At 41.4% G+C, this 15,089-nt stretch overlaps 1 protein-coding gene and 1 pseudogene across 1 annotated transcript; both read right to left on the reverse strand.

The window, feature by feature from the left end:
• Positions 1–3,291: 3,291 nt before the first annotated feature.
• LOC123497426 (probable indole-3-pyruvate monooxygenase YUCCA10) lies at positions 3,292–5,621 on the reverse strand (annotated as a pseudogene).
• A 4,282-nt stretch (positions 5,622–9,903) lies between these two features.
• Positions 9,904–14,407, reverse strand: LOC109737170 (probable indole-3-pyruvate monooxygenase YUCCA10). Its single transcript, XM_073509372.1, has 4 exons — positions 13,141–14,407; positions 12,639–12,872; positions 12,431–12,553; positions 9,904–12,337 (listed from the first exon to the last, which is right to left on the reverse strand). Exons 1-4 carry the CDS (start codon positions 14,062–14,064, stop codon positions 12,158–12,160), a joined length of 1,461 nt encoding a protein of 486 aa, XP_073365473.1. The 5' UTR covers positions 14,065–14,407; the 3' UTR covers positions 9,904–12,157.
• Positions 14,408–15,089: the final 682 nt, after the last annotated feature.

Genomic DNA, 15,089 nt, shown 5'->3' on the forward strand with positions numbered 1-15,089 from the left:
GGCGCAAGACCTTCTCTGGGCAGTCATCGCACTTAATGAGTGGCAACGGTTCGCCGACGAGCTTTTGGGCCAGCAACGAGCCCGGCCGATGGCCGTTCGTGTATCTGCCGGCGAACCGCCGAAGGTGTAGATCCGAGCGGCCAGAGGAGGAATCAGTACCTGCACGCGGCCTTGCCGGGGCCTTCCGGCCCGGTGCCCGGCCAGTCCATGCCACGGCGTGGCCTCCCGCAGCCGGGCGAGCTCAAGTCCGGCCGGATCCGCTCCAAATCCGACCGCCGGGAGTGCAAATCAGGTGGCCGTGGTTGGGTAGCTCGGGGCATCGAGGGAACGGGGGCTGCGACTAGGGTTGGGGCGAGCACGCGACCGAGCTGCACAGAGGCAATGTCGGGGGCGGTGGCGAGGGACGAGAGTGGAGGCGTGCGGCTGGAAGGGGTTCGGTGGGGATAAGAAAAGAGGGGTCTGTCTCCCCAACGGGCGGGCCAGGGGAGGACATGGGCAGGCGCCACGCGCCGTCCGCGCGTGTCCATTCGGCCGCAAATTTGGCCCAAACTTGAGTCGGAAATGGGTCGAAAGCGGACAGAAAACGGACGACAGTCCGTTTGCGGCCGCGCATTGGGAGGCCTGATCCGTCCGTTTACCCCCAAACTGACGCGAGCGGACAAGATGGGGTTGCGCGTTGGAGTTGGCCTTAAAACCCTAGAGGAGGTGGAGGATAGCGGATTGGCTGGTTTTGTTTATGTTGACTTGTGGAGGCCTCGCTTCTCATTGCTGGGCCTGCTTGCTTCCTTCTCCTTGCTTAAGGGGCCGGCCCATTATATCATAAATAATCAGGAGGCTGGCCAAAAAATGCCTCAGTTTTTTTAGGAACAATGCCTCAGTTAGATGTGCTATTTTTGTCTAAAAAAAGGTTAGATGTGCTATTTACCCCTAAAAAAGGATGTGATATATTTGACAGATCATAGGAACTAGTAACATTCTAATTAATGTTTATAAAAAGTAAATATTCTAAATTTATCTAAAAAAGTTAAACATTCTAAATAAGATGAAAAAATGGCAAACATTCTAAATATAGAAGTACTTTTTTGCAAGACAAATATAAAAAGTATACTTATCTCAAATAAAATAAGAACTACGGAGTTGTATGTATTCTAAAAAAATCAGAACTAGTATATATAGTCGCTAAAATAATCTACTAGTACCTAGTATATACTACTATTTGGCAGCAGGTAACCTCAGAGGGAAAATAACGGCAGCTGGTCTTATGATTTTTTTTTCAGTTCCAAAACACTGAGATAGAAGGTGAGAAGACAATGGCAGAAAACGGAATCTACCATGGCTAATTGTCGTTCTTTGTTAGTGCATTGTCATTTATTTTTGAAATTGGTTATTTGTTCCATCTTGACGGCTCACAGTAACGTGAATTAAGCACTACATGGCAACGAATTTTTGATGTTTGTATCACCTCGTAGTTTGAACTTCAGCCTTTACCTATTATAGATATGTTAGCGTTGCGTTTCTTCTTTGCTGTGAACAGTAGGGAGTTCGTGTACATATATTAAATAATAATATATAATATATAATTTTAAGAAATATAGGAAAAGGGGAAATAAAATACAGAGGTACACTCCGCCAATCCACGAGTCTTATGATCATCTTTCAGTTACTAGTTATAGTACCTTTCTTCCATCAAAAAAAGTTATAGTAGCTTTCAGCCAATTCAATTTTGGCATCAGCAATCTTTTCCATCCGAGTATATTTAGTGTTGGAAGTCAGTAAAGTCCAACGAGTCAGTTGATAAAAGTGATGGACTGAATTGGGAGAGGCTCATCCCCTATATATGCTTTATTCCGCCAGTTCGCCTTGTAAAAAAACTTAGCATTTCTTATTGTACTGATTCAATTGATGTTCTATCTATTCCATTGACAATATCGGTGTTTCCCCCAAAAAGAAAAGGAATGATTGCTTGCTTGCTATGCCTTCAAATATAATGAACATCCGGTATATATGCAAGTAGCGGCCTTGTTCATCATGTAAGTGCCTAATTTGTGAAATATATAATTGTGTATTTGAGTCAGGTCTACATTATCTCTGTCGATAACTTGGATCTCTCTAGAAGTGCCAACTAGAAAATAAAATTGACATTATGAGAGAAAAGGTGTACTTATTATTTTTAATTATAAAATATGATTAATTAAGGCGGATTCCTTCGAATATTCCAAATACTTTGATGGTGCTTTTTTTGTTAGTCCAACAGTCTCAACTCAATCGATAGGTCGGTCGGTTCCTAACTTGAGGGTCATTCGACCCGTTTTTGGTTTTGGGCCTTGTGACGCCATGCCTCGATAGATCTTAAAATATGACATTCTCCGCCGTCACAAAGAGGTCACCCACTATATTTAGTGAAAGATAGTGAGCAAGTGTCAACCCAACTGAATTAATTCTCTTGTCATCACATGAATTTGCAACCAATAGACATGGCATGCATCTTTTGAAGCATGCATGATAAAACAAAATTTCATAGAATTTCTTCTTTCAAGAGTTAATTTTTTTTCATTTAGTTCCTCTAGTTGTTTCATTGTCTGTGCATGATATAAAACAATCCATTTCTTATATGTGTGAAATATTTTATATTAGTAATAATACTGAAAAAATGCATCTCTTCTAGTGGTAACTATACTAAAAAATTGTGTTCATGTACCCAATGAAATTATACAGTGCATGTAGTACATATCAGGCTTCGTATAACAATCGAAGTATTGACACCATGGTAGGTCATAAGCAATTTATATCCAAGACTACACGGATGGGTACCTTGGATCTCAGCCGATGGAAAACTTACTGCATACTGCAAACCCTGCGCTTCGGGCACAACAAATTGTGTCCACAACAGTTAAGGATACCAGTATCACGTAACCACAAATACATGTTCTACATAGTAGTTTTCCGTCATATGGTGTTCTAACCTTTAGTTTTAAGTTTCTAAATATGTTCACAAATATTTTTAATGATCTATAGTAAGTCAGCTAGCCCATGTAGTTGCACGGATTGATAATTAGTGTCACTCTAAGACTAAATAGCACCACAGTACCTACTGTAATGGATGTAGTGAACTATGCAGGGTTTTTTGGGTTGATGTGACTACTACCTCATACACCGATGGGGTAAACATGCCGCAAGAGATTTTGGTATAGACAACGGAGTATTGAGTGCATGCCTTTTGCACATATAATTTCAAGTAAATAAAATATAATACACAGTGGTAGGTTCAAGCAAAATGACAAATCTCTCTGCACAATAAGATTACAAACCCCTCTATTATAGTATAATAGTACATCTCTCTTCAGGGCACATATGAACCTTGAAATAAACATAAATCTACTTGTCTAAAAGCTAGATACAAAGGTGACATAATGGATATATTTCTCAAAGAATCAACCTTCTAGCATGCTTGCCATGGTAAACTACATGTAAAAGATGATTTAACTTGACATAGAGTCTATCACAGATTTGATGTCATTAGCGATATTCTTGGCATCTGCTGCAATACCGGCTAATCCTCTCCTCGCTAACCCAGCACAGTAGAGCCCATTTTCACCTTTCCAATGATTCGGATATTTTTGGATGGGCAGTCCGTTGCCATTTAACATGCTCTCACCATTCTGGATTAAAAAAGCATAGAGCTTGTTAGCAGATTTAATAATGGTTACACCAAGAAAACAAACTCAGACATGTTCAAACACAAGCTATATTACCTTGAGCCATATATTTGCCGTGCTTTTGTATCCAGTTGCAAACACAATCGCATCAAATGAGATTCTTTTACTGCATTGAAATTTAACTATGTTGCCCTTGATCTTACTAATGCCCCCCTGAACCTATAGGAGATAAAAATACATTGATAACTTGGCATATCAAATCAACATATGTTATAAATTTATGTCATGTCAAGGATATACTTACTTTGATGATGCCTTTTTTGATCAATCCAACAGTCCCAACAACAATCACTGCAGATCGGCCTGTTTCTGATTTGAGGGTCATTGGACCCATTTTTGGTCTTGTGATGCCATGTCATGACAGGTCTCCAAATATTAAATACGCTGCCATCACAAGGAGTTTATCCACTAGATTCAATGGAAGATGGTGAGCAAGTGCCATCCCCAAACGAATTAATTCCTTTGTCATTACATGAATCTGCAACCACAAAACATGTCACACCTCTTTTGAAGTATGCATGATAAATAAAATTTCATAGAATTTCTTCTTTCAAGAATTAAAACTTTGTCATGTGGTTCCTCTAGTTTTTTAGTTGTTTGTGTGTGATATAAACTGTCCATCTCTTTTTCTATGTGAAATACTTCCTATTAGTAATAACACTGAAAAATTGCATCTCTTCTATTAGTAACTATACTAAGAATTTGCGTTCATGTACCCAATGAAAATATATAGTGCGTGTACATACCGGGCTTCGTATAACAATCGATGTATTGGCACCATGGGTCGCAAGGTCATAAGCAATTTCCATCCCGGAGTTGCCAGATCCAACGACCAATACATTCTTGCCAGAGTAGCTCTTGCCTGACTTGTAGCTTGAGGAGTGGATGACATCACCTGGAAAGTTTTCTAGTCCAGGGATCATTGGAATATTCTCTGCACTATTCTCACCACTTGCCACAACAAGAAACTTTGCCGTGAACTTGACTGTGGTGCACTTTGACATGTCCGTTGCCACAATGGACCAACATTTTTCATCATTGTCATATGTGGATGACTCCACGCTGGTGAGATACTTTGGTTGAATGTTGAAACGCTCAACATAGTCATCCAAGTACTTCACAAACAAGGTTTTTGGTATGTATGTTGGTGCATCTACAGGGTATGACATGTGTGGCAACTCACAGAACTCCTTTGCGAGATGCAGCTTGAGGCGATCATATGCACGGTTGCGCCAGAGTGACGCGCTACAGCTCTCGCGCTCGACGATGGCATAAGGAATCGAGAATTGACCAAGGCATGCTGCCGTTGCAAGGCCTGCTGGCCCAGCACCAACAATCAACACTGGAACACTCTCCATTTCAAGGGGAAGAGTTGACGAAGTTGTGGGTAAGTCCGGTGGTAGGCTGCAGTGTTTGTGTGTTTGCTCGATGAACTTTGGATGACAGGCTCGCGTATGGGGGCATATATATGTTGGTATCTTTCATGGGCCAATCTGTTTTTTGGATTGAGGGGTGAAAAGGGTAAATATTTATTGAGGTCTAATCCTGGTGCATACGAGTATTTCCATCTAAAAATGGAACCGTTGTTGGTGTGAAAACATGTACTGATACAAAATAGGCAGGAAACACACTCTTGATCGATTGCTGTTATTGGAAACTTATCGGCCATCTTTTTATGTGTAGATTAAAGATTCTTTGTGTTTCTTTCCTTTCGCATCGTCACCAATGACAATTACTACTCTAATATTCAAGTGTTTCTTCCTCTTTCTATACGATATAGAATAAGGATAAGTCTAATTTCCAAACACACATTTATAGGCAAAGTCCTATTTCAATTTCTCAGGTTAACATAATGTGGATGACATGGAAACAATATCATCTCAGAAGGATTTGGTACCAACCATGTTAACTGGTTTTGCCGGCTAGTTTTGCCTGCGGTTCAGTTGTATGACGGCCAGTTTTGCCTCCGGTTCAGTTGACGACCATTGCCACGATATCTTTGGTGTCAACACAACGAGCCATTCGATGTTGTGAACAAACAAAAAGTGCAACTTTAGTTCAAATATTTGAAACCAATTTTTTTAATATAAATTCGTTTCTATATTGAACACTCGTTTAATGTGAGGCCATATTTCAACTTTGGTACATGTATATTGTCCTACGCCTGAACATCAAATTGAGCGCTCATTATATTTTAACTCTACACACCAGAGTGTGAATCCTCATAAACCCCCACGTATTTTGTTAAAAAGATACTAAACCACTTTACTGAAAATCAAAATTGTCAATCCTGTCCCGATGCGGTTTTGCAAACTTGTATGGTTCCAAACTGACTGACACAGGCCAATCACAATTGTACGCGACTTACATGCAAAACTGAACTGGAGAAGTGGAGCACGTACAGTTCATCCAATTTTGATTTGACTAACTGGATAATCCACTACCTTCTGTGACCTACACTTAGCATGACACAAACTGCAGACTGGACCTATCAAACATATGATTACACTCGATTTACGACCATCGAGTTCAAATGATTTCAACATCTACCAGACAACCACTCTGCCTCGCTGCCTCCTGGTGATGGATCTTGTAAAGACTTGTCGTGCTGATGGATGTTGTAAAAGACTTGTCTGGTTGGTGGGTGGATTCAGGCCTTCCTCACATGAAGTTGCGTGTGGTTCAGACAAGTTGCTTCTTTTCTTCTCTCCAAGATGGTCACTTCCCTTGGATCATCTTTGCCTGCGCAGGAACTCCCGCATTTCTTGGTGGAACTCCGCGTTCACTATCAATCACATCTTCTTCGCGTCCTCCCACAGCAAGTACCTGTTATCCCTGGCGTGGTCACAGCATTGCTCAAACATGTCCTGCACAAGTAAGCGTGTCAGCAATCAAGGCACCGGAACAGAGCAACCAGGAGCGCGCGAGGCCAAGGATTCGACTCGTGGGCCGGCAGCTTGGCCCACTCACGACCGGCATCTTCCCTGGTGGCTTGCAGGCCAGAACTGGGCCTGTTAAGGGTGTACGCGAGGATATATCTGTTGGCGTGTGTTGCGTGTGGATCTGGGAAGGAACTGGTGGCTTCGGCCAGAACCTCATGTGTGTGTGTGTGAGCTTGTATCCGCCTCCCATGGCGAATTCCTCCCCAATTCGAAACATATAAGTTGGTAGCTTACAAAGCGGCACCCAGATGTAAGTATAGTGGTAATCAGACTACTAGAGTACATGTTTTCAAATGTGTCCAAGTACCATCCATCCGCAAGGAGCTGGCAGGGTTTGGTGGGTGAAGGGTTTATACCTTGCTCGGAAAATCCTCGTATACATGTGACAGGACCATCTCGACCTTGTTACGGTCATTCTCCCACAGCCTAATCTGCACCGGAGAATTGGTAGTCTTCAGTTTTATATCCGTTGAACAGATGATGTCTGGTATATGAGGGATGGGTTGCTGTGCTTGCCTGATCTGTAACATTCTCTGGGACTAGTGGTATTTTGTCGATGACACAAGGGTGGGCATTTTGCTGAAGGAATGAAATTATCTGAAGAAGAAAAAGAATAAAGCATAACTGCATGTATCTATCTAACAATGAATCATGTAGAAATGTGTGATTAAGATGATTACCTGTTCAGCAGTGATCCCGTTATCAAATGCACCATACAGACTTTCTTTTGTAATAGCTTCCACAATAAGGTTTGGGAGTTGATACTCTACCCTACAAGACCATATTTGTTGAAGCGCATTCAGCAAAGATTGAAACTCAGAGCACGAGGGGTATGAAGGACTCACAAAATACAGCTACCATATGCAACTGTGAACAATCTTTTCGATTGTGGATGGTTAAGACAATAACTAGATCCACAAGCAGAGTCGGGTTCAACATTTTTGAGGGGCTTTGCATCTTGGACGTCCATACATAGTTAGGTTAATAAGCTAACAAGCAAATAAGCAATCCAATTTTGCTGCATTTTGTATTCCTAGATTTAGTGCTTGACTCCGGTAGGAAATTGGGCATTGCTTAGCTTATTCAGGGCATCTCACAAACAAGATCGGCAGCCCTAGTTGCTGCCTAGAACAAAAGCGAACCAATGTTGTCAGGATCATGCATCCAAATAACTGAACTAGCATAGAAAAAATGCCACTCGACACAGTTCTGCCAGATTTGGTAAAACAATCTGGAAGCGGTATAGAGAAGCTAAAGTGCTCGCGCGCACACACACACAGAGGACGGAGGAGGGGAGGGAGACGTCCGGGCTGCGTGGTAAGGCCAACTCCAACGCGCGACCCCAAATGGATGTCTGCTTTGTCCGGATTTCATCCGTTTGGGGGTGACAATGGGCCGTGTCCACCCGGATTTGTGGATGCGCCGGCCGTGCGCCCAACGCAAGGCCGCATTTCGGCCACATCCCGTCCGCATGCATTTTTTCGCAAACACATCTTTCAATTTTTCATCATTGATTTTTGATACATGGAAGCACATCACCAAATCTTAACTAGAATAGCAAGACCAAAGAAAACAAGAACCACAAGAAGACATTTTAGAAGATACCAACTTCTATAACTGCTCCCGTAAGTTGGATTAGTGCCTTCTCGATGCATTCATTGTTGATCTGCGGAGGCTCGATCTTGCGTGCTTCTTTCTTCTTCGAGTATAAAGAAGTAGACGTTGCTTCCTCGCATCTAGTCTCATGTCTAGCCGCTATTCTAGCAACAAGTGCACTAGTCTCATCTCTAGCCTCTATTCTAGCTACAAGTGCACGAACATCTACTAAATTACGCTCTATCAATATATCGATGTACTCTTCTTTCCAATACCAAAAGTTGCATCCATTCTACAAAATAAAAATTTAAGTTAGCACAACTAGTCAAATCCAAGAGCACAACCGAAACTAAGTAGCACATACCCCATTGGTTGAGCACTTGATGAACACCCATCCGGGATGTTCCGGCGTTGTAGACACGCGACGCAAGACCTTCTCTGGGCAGTCATCGCACTTAATGAGTGGCAACGGTTCGCCGACGAGCTTTTGGGCCAGCAACGAGCCCGGCCGATGGCCGTTCGTGTATCTGCCGGCGAACCGCCGAAGGTGTAGATCCGAGCGGCCAGAGGAGGAATCAGTACCTGCACGCGGCCTTGCCGGGGCCTTCCGGCCCGGTGCCCGGCCAGTCCATGCCACGGCGTGGCCTCCCGCAGCCGGGCGAGCTCAAGTCCGGCCGGATCCGCTCCAAATCCGACCGCCGGGAGTGCAAATCAGGTGGCCGTGGTTGGGTAGCTCGGGGCATCGAGGGAACGGGGGCTGCGACTAGGGTTGGGGCGAGCACGCGACCGAGCTGCACAGAGGCAATGTCGGGGGCGGTGGCGAGGGACGAGAGTGGAGGCGTGCGGCTGGAAGGGGTTCGGTGGGGATAAGAAAAGAGGGGTCTGTCTCCCCAACGGGCGGGCCAGGGGAGGACATGGGCAGGCGCCACGCGCCGTCCGCGCGTGTCCATTCGGCCGCAAATTTGGCCCAAACTTGAGTCGGAAATGGGTCGAAAGCGGACAGAAAACGGACGACAGTCCGTTTGCGGCCGCGCATTGGGAGGCCTGATCCGTCCGTTTACCCCCAAACTGACGCGAGCGGACAAGATGGGGTTGTGCGTTGGAGTTGGCCTTAAAACCCTAGAGGAGGTGGAGGATAGCGGATTGGCTGGTTTTGTTTATGTTGACTTGTGGAGGCCTCGCTTCTCATTGCTGGGCCTGCTTGCTTCCTTCTCCTTGCTTAAGGGGCCGGCCCATTATATCATAAATAATCAGGAGGCTGGCCAAAAAATGCCTCAGTTTTTTTAGGAACAATGCCTCAGTTAGATGTGCTATTTTTGTCTAAAAAAAGGTTAGATGTGCTATTTACCCCTAAAAAAGGATGTGATATATTTGACAGATCATAGGAACTAGTAACATTCTAATTAATGTTTATAAAAAGTAAATATTCTAAATTTATCTAAAAAAGTTAAACATTCTAAATAAGATGAAAAAATGGCAAACATTCTAAATATAGAAGTACTTTTTTGCAAGACAAATATAAAAAGTATACTTATCTCAAATAAAATAAGAACTACGGAGTTGTATGTATTCTAAAAAAATCAGAACTAGTATATATAGTCGCTAAAATAATCTACTAATACCTAGTATATACTACTATTTGGCAGCAGGTAACCTCAGAGGGAAAATAACGGCAGCTGGTCTTATGATTTTTTTTTTCAGTTCCAAAACACTGAGATAGAAGGTGAGAAGACAATGGCAGAAAACGGAATCTACCATGGCTAATTGTCGTTCTTTGTTAGTGCATTGTCATTTATTTTTGAAATTGGTTATTTGTTCCATCTTGACGGCTCACAGTAACGTGAATTAAGCACTACATGGCAACGAATTTTTGATGTTTGTATCACCTCGTAGTTTGAACTTCAGCCTTTACCTATTATAGATATGTTAGCGTTGCGTTTCTTCTTTGCTGTGAACAGTAGGGAGTTCGTGTACATATATTAAATAATAATATATAATATATAATTTTAAGAAATATAGGAAAAGGGGAAATAAAATACAGAGGTACACTCCGCCAATCCACGAGTCTTATGATCATCTTTCAGTTACTAGTTATAGTACCTTTCTTCCATCAAAAAAAGTTATAGTAGCTTTCAGCCAATTCAATTTTGGCATCAGCAATCTTTTCCATCCGAGTATATTTAGTGTTGGAAGTCAGTAAATTCCAACGAGTCAGTTGATAAAAGTGATGGACTGAATTGGGAGAGGCTCATCCCCTATATATACTTTATTCCGCCAGTTCGCCTTGTAAAAAAACTTAGCATTTCTTATTGTACTGATTCAATTGATGTTCTATCTATTCCATTGACAATATCGGTGTTTCCCCCAAAAAGAAAAGGAATGATTGCTTGCTTGCTATGCCTTCAAATATAATGAACATCCGATATATATGCAAGTAGCGGCCTTGTTCATCATGTAAGTGCCTAATTTGTGAAATATATAATTGCGTATTTGAGTCAGGTCTACATTATCTCTGTAGATAACTTGGATCTCTCTAGAAGTGCCAACTAGAAAATAAAATTGACATTATGAGAGAAAAGGTGTACTTATTATTTTTAATTATAAAATATGATTAATTAAGGCGGATTCCTTCGAATATTCCAAATACTTTGATGGTGCTTTTTTTGTTAGTCCAACAGTCTCAACTCAATCGATAGGTCGGTCGGTTCCTAACTTGAGGGTCATTCGACCCGTTTTTGGTTTTGGGCCTTGTGACGCCATGCCTCGATAGATCTTAAAATATGACATTCTCCGCCGTCACAAAGAGGTCACCCACTATATTTAGTGAAAGATAGTGAGCAAGTGTCAACCCAACTGAATTAATTGTCTTGTCATCACATGAATTTGCAACCAATAGACATGGCATGCATCTTTTGAAGCATGCATGATAAAACGAAATTTCATAGAATTTCTTCTTTCAAGAGTTAATTTTTTTTCATTTAGTTCCTCTAGTTGTTTCATTGTTTGTGCATGATATAAAACAATCCATTTCTTATATGTGTGAAATACTTTATATTAGTAATAATACTGAAAAAATGCATCTCTTCTAGTGGTAACTATACTAAAAAATTGTGTTCATGTACCCAATGAAATTATACAGTGCATGTAGTACATATCAGGCTTCGTATAACAATCGAAGTATTGACACCATGGTAGGTCATAAGCAATTTATATCCAAGACTACACGGATGGGTACCTTGGATCTCAGCCGATGGAAAACTTACTGCATACTGCAAACCCTGCGCTTCGGGCACAACAAATTGTGTCCACAACAGTTAAGGATACCAGTATCATGTAACCACAAATACATGTTCTACATAGTAGTTTTCCGTCATATGGTGTTCTAACCTTTAGTTTTAAGTTTCTAAATATGTTCACAGATATTTTTAATGATCTATAGTAAGTCAGCTAGCCCATGTAGTTGCACGGATTGATAATTAGTGTCATTCTAAGACTAAATAGCACCACGGTACCTACTGTAATGGATGTAGTGAACTATGCAGGGTTTTTTGGGTTGATGTGACTACTACCTCATACACCGATGGGGTAAACATGCCGCAAGAGATTTTGGTATAGACAACGGAGTATTGAGTGCATGCCTTTTGCACATATAATTTCAAGTAAATAAAATATAATACACAGTGGTAGGTTCAAGCAAAATGACAAATCTCTCTGCACAATAAGATTACAAACCCCTTTATTATAGTATAATAGTACATCTCTCTTCAGGGCACATATGAACCTTGAAATAAACATAAATCTACTTGTCTAAAAGCTAGATACAAAGGTGACATAATGGATATATTTCTCAAAGAATCAACCTTCTAGCATGCTTGCCATGGTAAACTACATGTAAAAGATGATTTAACTTGACATAGAGTCTATCACAGATTTGATGTCATTAGCGATATTCTTGGCATCTGCTGCAATACCGGCTAATCCTCTCCTCGCTAACCCAGCACAGTAGAGCCCATTTTCACCTTTCCAATGATTCGGATATTTTTGGATGGGCAGTCCGTTGCCATTTAACATGCTCTCGCCATTCTGGATTAAAAAAGCATAGAGCTTGTTAGCAGATTTAATAATGGTTACACCAAGAAAACAAACTCAGACATGTTCAAACACAAGCTATATTACCTTGAGCCATATATTTGTCGTGCTTTTGTATCCAGTTGCAAACACAATCGCATCAAATGAGATTCTTTTACTGCATTGAAATTTAACTATGTTGCCCTTGATCTTACTAATGCCCCCCTGAACCTATAGGAGATAAAAATACATTGATAACTTGGCATATCAAATCAACATATGTTATAAATTTATGTCATGTCAAGGATATACTTACTTTGATGATGCCTTTTTTGATCAATCCAACAGTCCCAACATCAATCACTGCAGATCGGCCTGTTTCTGATTTGAGGGTCATTGGACCCATTTTTGGTCTTGTGATGCCATGTCGTGACAGGTCTCCAAATATTAAATACGCTGCCATCACAAGGAGTTTATCCACTAGATTCAATGGAAGATGGTGAGCAAGTGCCATCCCCAAACGAATTAATTCCTTTGTCATTACATGAATCTGCAACCACAAAACATGTCACACCTCTTTTGAAGTATGCATGATAAATAAAATTTCATAGAATTTCTTCTTTCAAGAATTAAAACTTTGTCATGTGGTTCCTCTAGTTTTTTAGTTGTTTGTGTGTGATATAAACTGTCCATCTCTTTTTCTATGTGAAATACTTCCTATTAGTAATAACACTGAAAAATTGCATCTCTTCTATTAGTAACTATACTAAGAATTTGCGTTCATGTACCCAATGAAAATATATAGTGCGTGTACATACCGGGCTTCGTATAACAATCGATGTATTGGCACCATGGGTCGCAAGGTCATAAGCAATTTCCATCCCGGAGTTGCCAGATCCAACGACCAATACATTCTTGCCAGAGTAGCTCTTGCCTGACTTGTAGCTTGAGGAGTGGATGACATCACCTGGAAAGTTTTCTAGTCCAGGGATCATTGGAATATTCTCTGCACTATTCTCACCACTTGCCACAACAAGAAACTTTGCCGTGAACTTGACTGTGGTGCACTTTGACATGTCCGTTGCCACAATGGACCAACATTTTTCATCATTGTCATATGTGGATGACTCCACGCTGGTGAGATACTTTGGTTGAATGTTGAAACGCTCAACATAGTCATCCAAGTACTTCACAAACAAGGTTTTTGGTATGTATGTTGGTGCATCTACAGGGTATGACATGTGTGGCAACTCACAGAACTCCTTTGCGAGATGCAGCTTGAGGCGATCATATGCACGGTTGCGCCAGAGTGACGCGCTACAGCTCTCGCGCTCGACGATGGCATAAGGAATCGAGAATTGACCAAGGCATGCTGCCGTTGCAAGGCCTGCTGGCCCAGCACCAACAATCAACACTGGAACACTCTCCATTTCAAGGGGAAGAGTTGATGAAGTTGTGGGATAAGTCCGGTGGTAGGCTGCAGTGTTTGTGTGTTTGCTCGATGAACTTTGGATGACAGGCTCGCGTATGGGGGCATATATATGTTGGTATCTTTCATGGGCCAATCTGTTTTTTGGATTGAGGGGTGAAAAGGGTAAATATTTATTGAGGTCTAATCCTGGTGCATACGAGTATTTCCATCTAAAAATGGAACCGTTGTTGGTGTGGAAACATGTACTGATACAAAATAGGCAGGAAACACACTCTTGATCGATTGCTGTTATTGGAAACTTATCGGCCATCTTTTTATGTGTAGATTAAAGATTCTTTGTGTTTCTTTCCTTTCGCATCGTCACCAATGACAATTACTACTCTAATATTCAAGTGTTTCTTCCTCTTTCTATACGATATAGAATAAGGATAAGTCTAATTTCCAAACACACATTTATAGGCAAAGTCCTATTTCAATTTTTCAGGTTAACATAATGCGGATGACATGGAAACAATATCATCTCAGAAGGATTTGGTACCAACCATGTTAACTGGTTTTGCCGGCTAGTTTTGCCTCCGGTTCAGTTGTATGACGGCCAGTTTTGCCTCCGGTTCAGTTGACGACCATTGCCACGATATCTTTTGTGTCAACACAACGAGCCATTCGATGTTGTGAACAAACAAAAAGTGGAACTTTAGTTCAAATATTTGAAACCAATTTTTTTAATATAAATTCGTTTCTATACTGAACACTCGTTTAATGTGAGGCCATATTTCAACTTTGGTACATGTATATTGTCCTACGCCTGAACATCAAATTGAGTGCTCATTGTATTTTAACTCTACACACCAGAGTGTGAATCCTCATAAACCCCCAAGTATTTTGTTAAAAAGATACTAAACCACTTTACTGAAAATCAAAATTGTCAATCCTGTCCCGATGCGGTTTTGCAAACTTGTATGGTTCCAAACTGACTGACACAGGCCAATCACAATTGTACGCGACTTCCATGCAAAACTGAACTGGAGAAGTGGAGCACGTACAGTTCATCCAATTTTGATTTGACTAACTGGATAATCCACTACCTTCTGTGACCTACACTTAGCATGACACAAACTGCAGACTGGACCTATCAAACATATGATTACACTCGATTTACGACCATCGAGTTCAAATGATTTCAACATCTACCAGACAACCACTCTGCCTCGCTGCCTCCTGGTGATGGATCTTGTAAAGACTTGTCGTGCTGATGGATGTTGTAAAAGACTTGTCTGGTTGGTGGGTGGATTCAGGCCTTCCTCACATGAAGTTGCGTGTGGTTCAGACAAGTTG

This window comes from Aegilops tauschii, chromosome 2, assembly GCF_002575655.3.
Source record: "Aegilops tauschii subsp. strangulata cultivar AL8/78 chromosome 2, Aet v6.0, whole genome shotgun sequence".
Classification (NCBI taxonomy): domain Eukaryota; kingdom Viridiplantae; phylum Streptophyta; class Magnoliopsida; order Poales; family Poaceae; genus Aegilops; species Aegilops tauschii.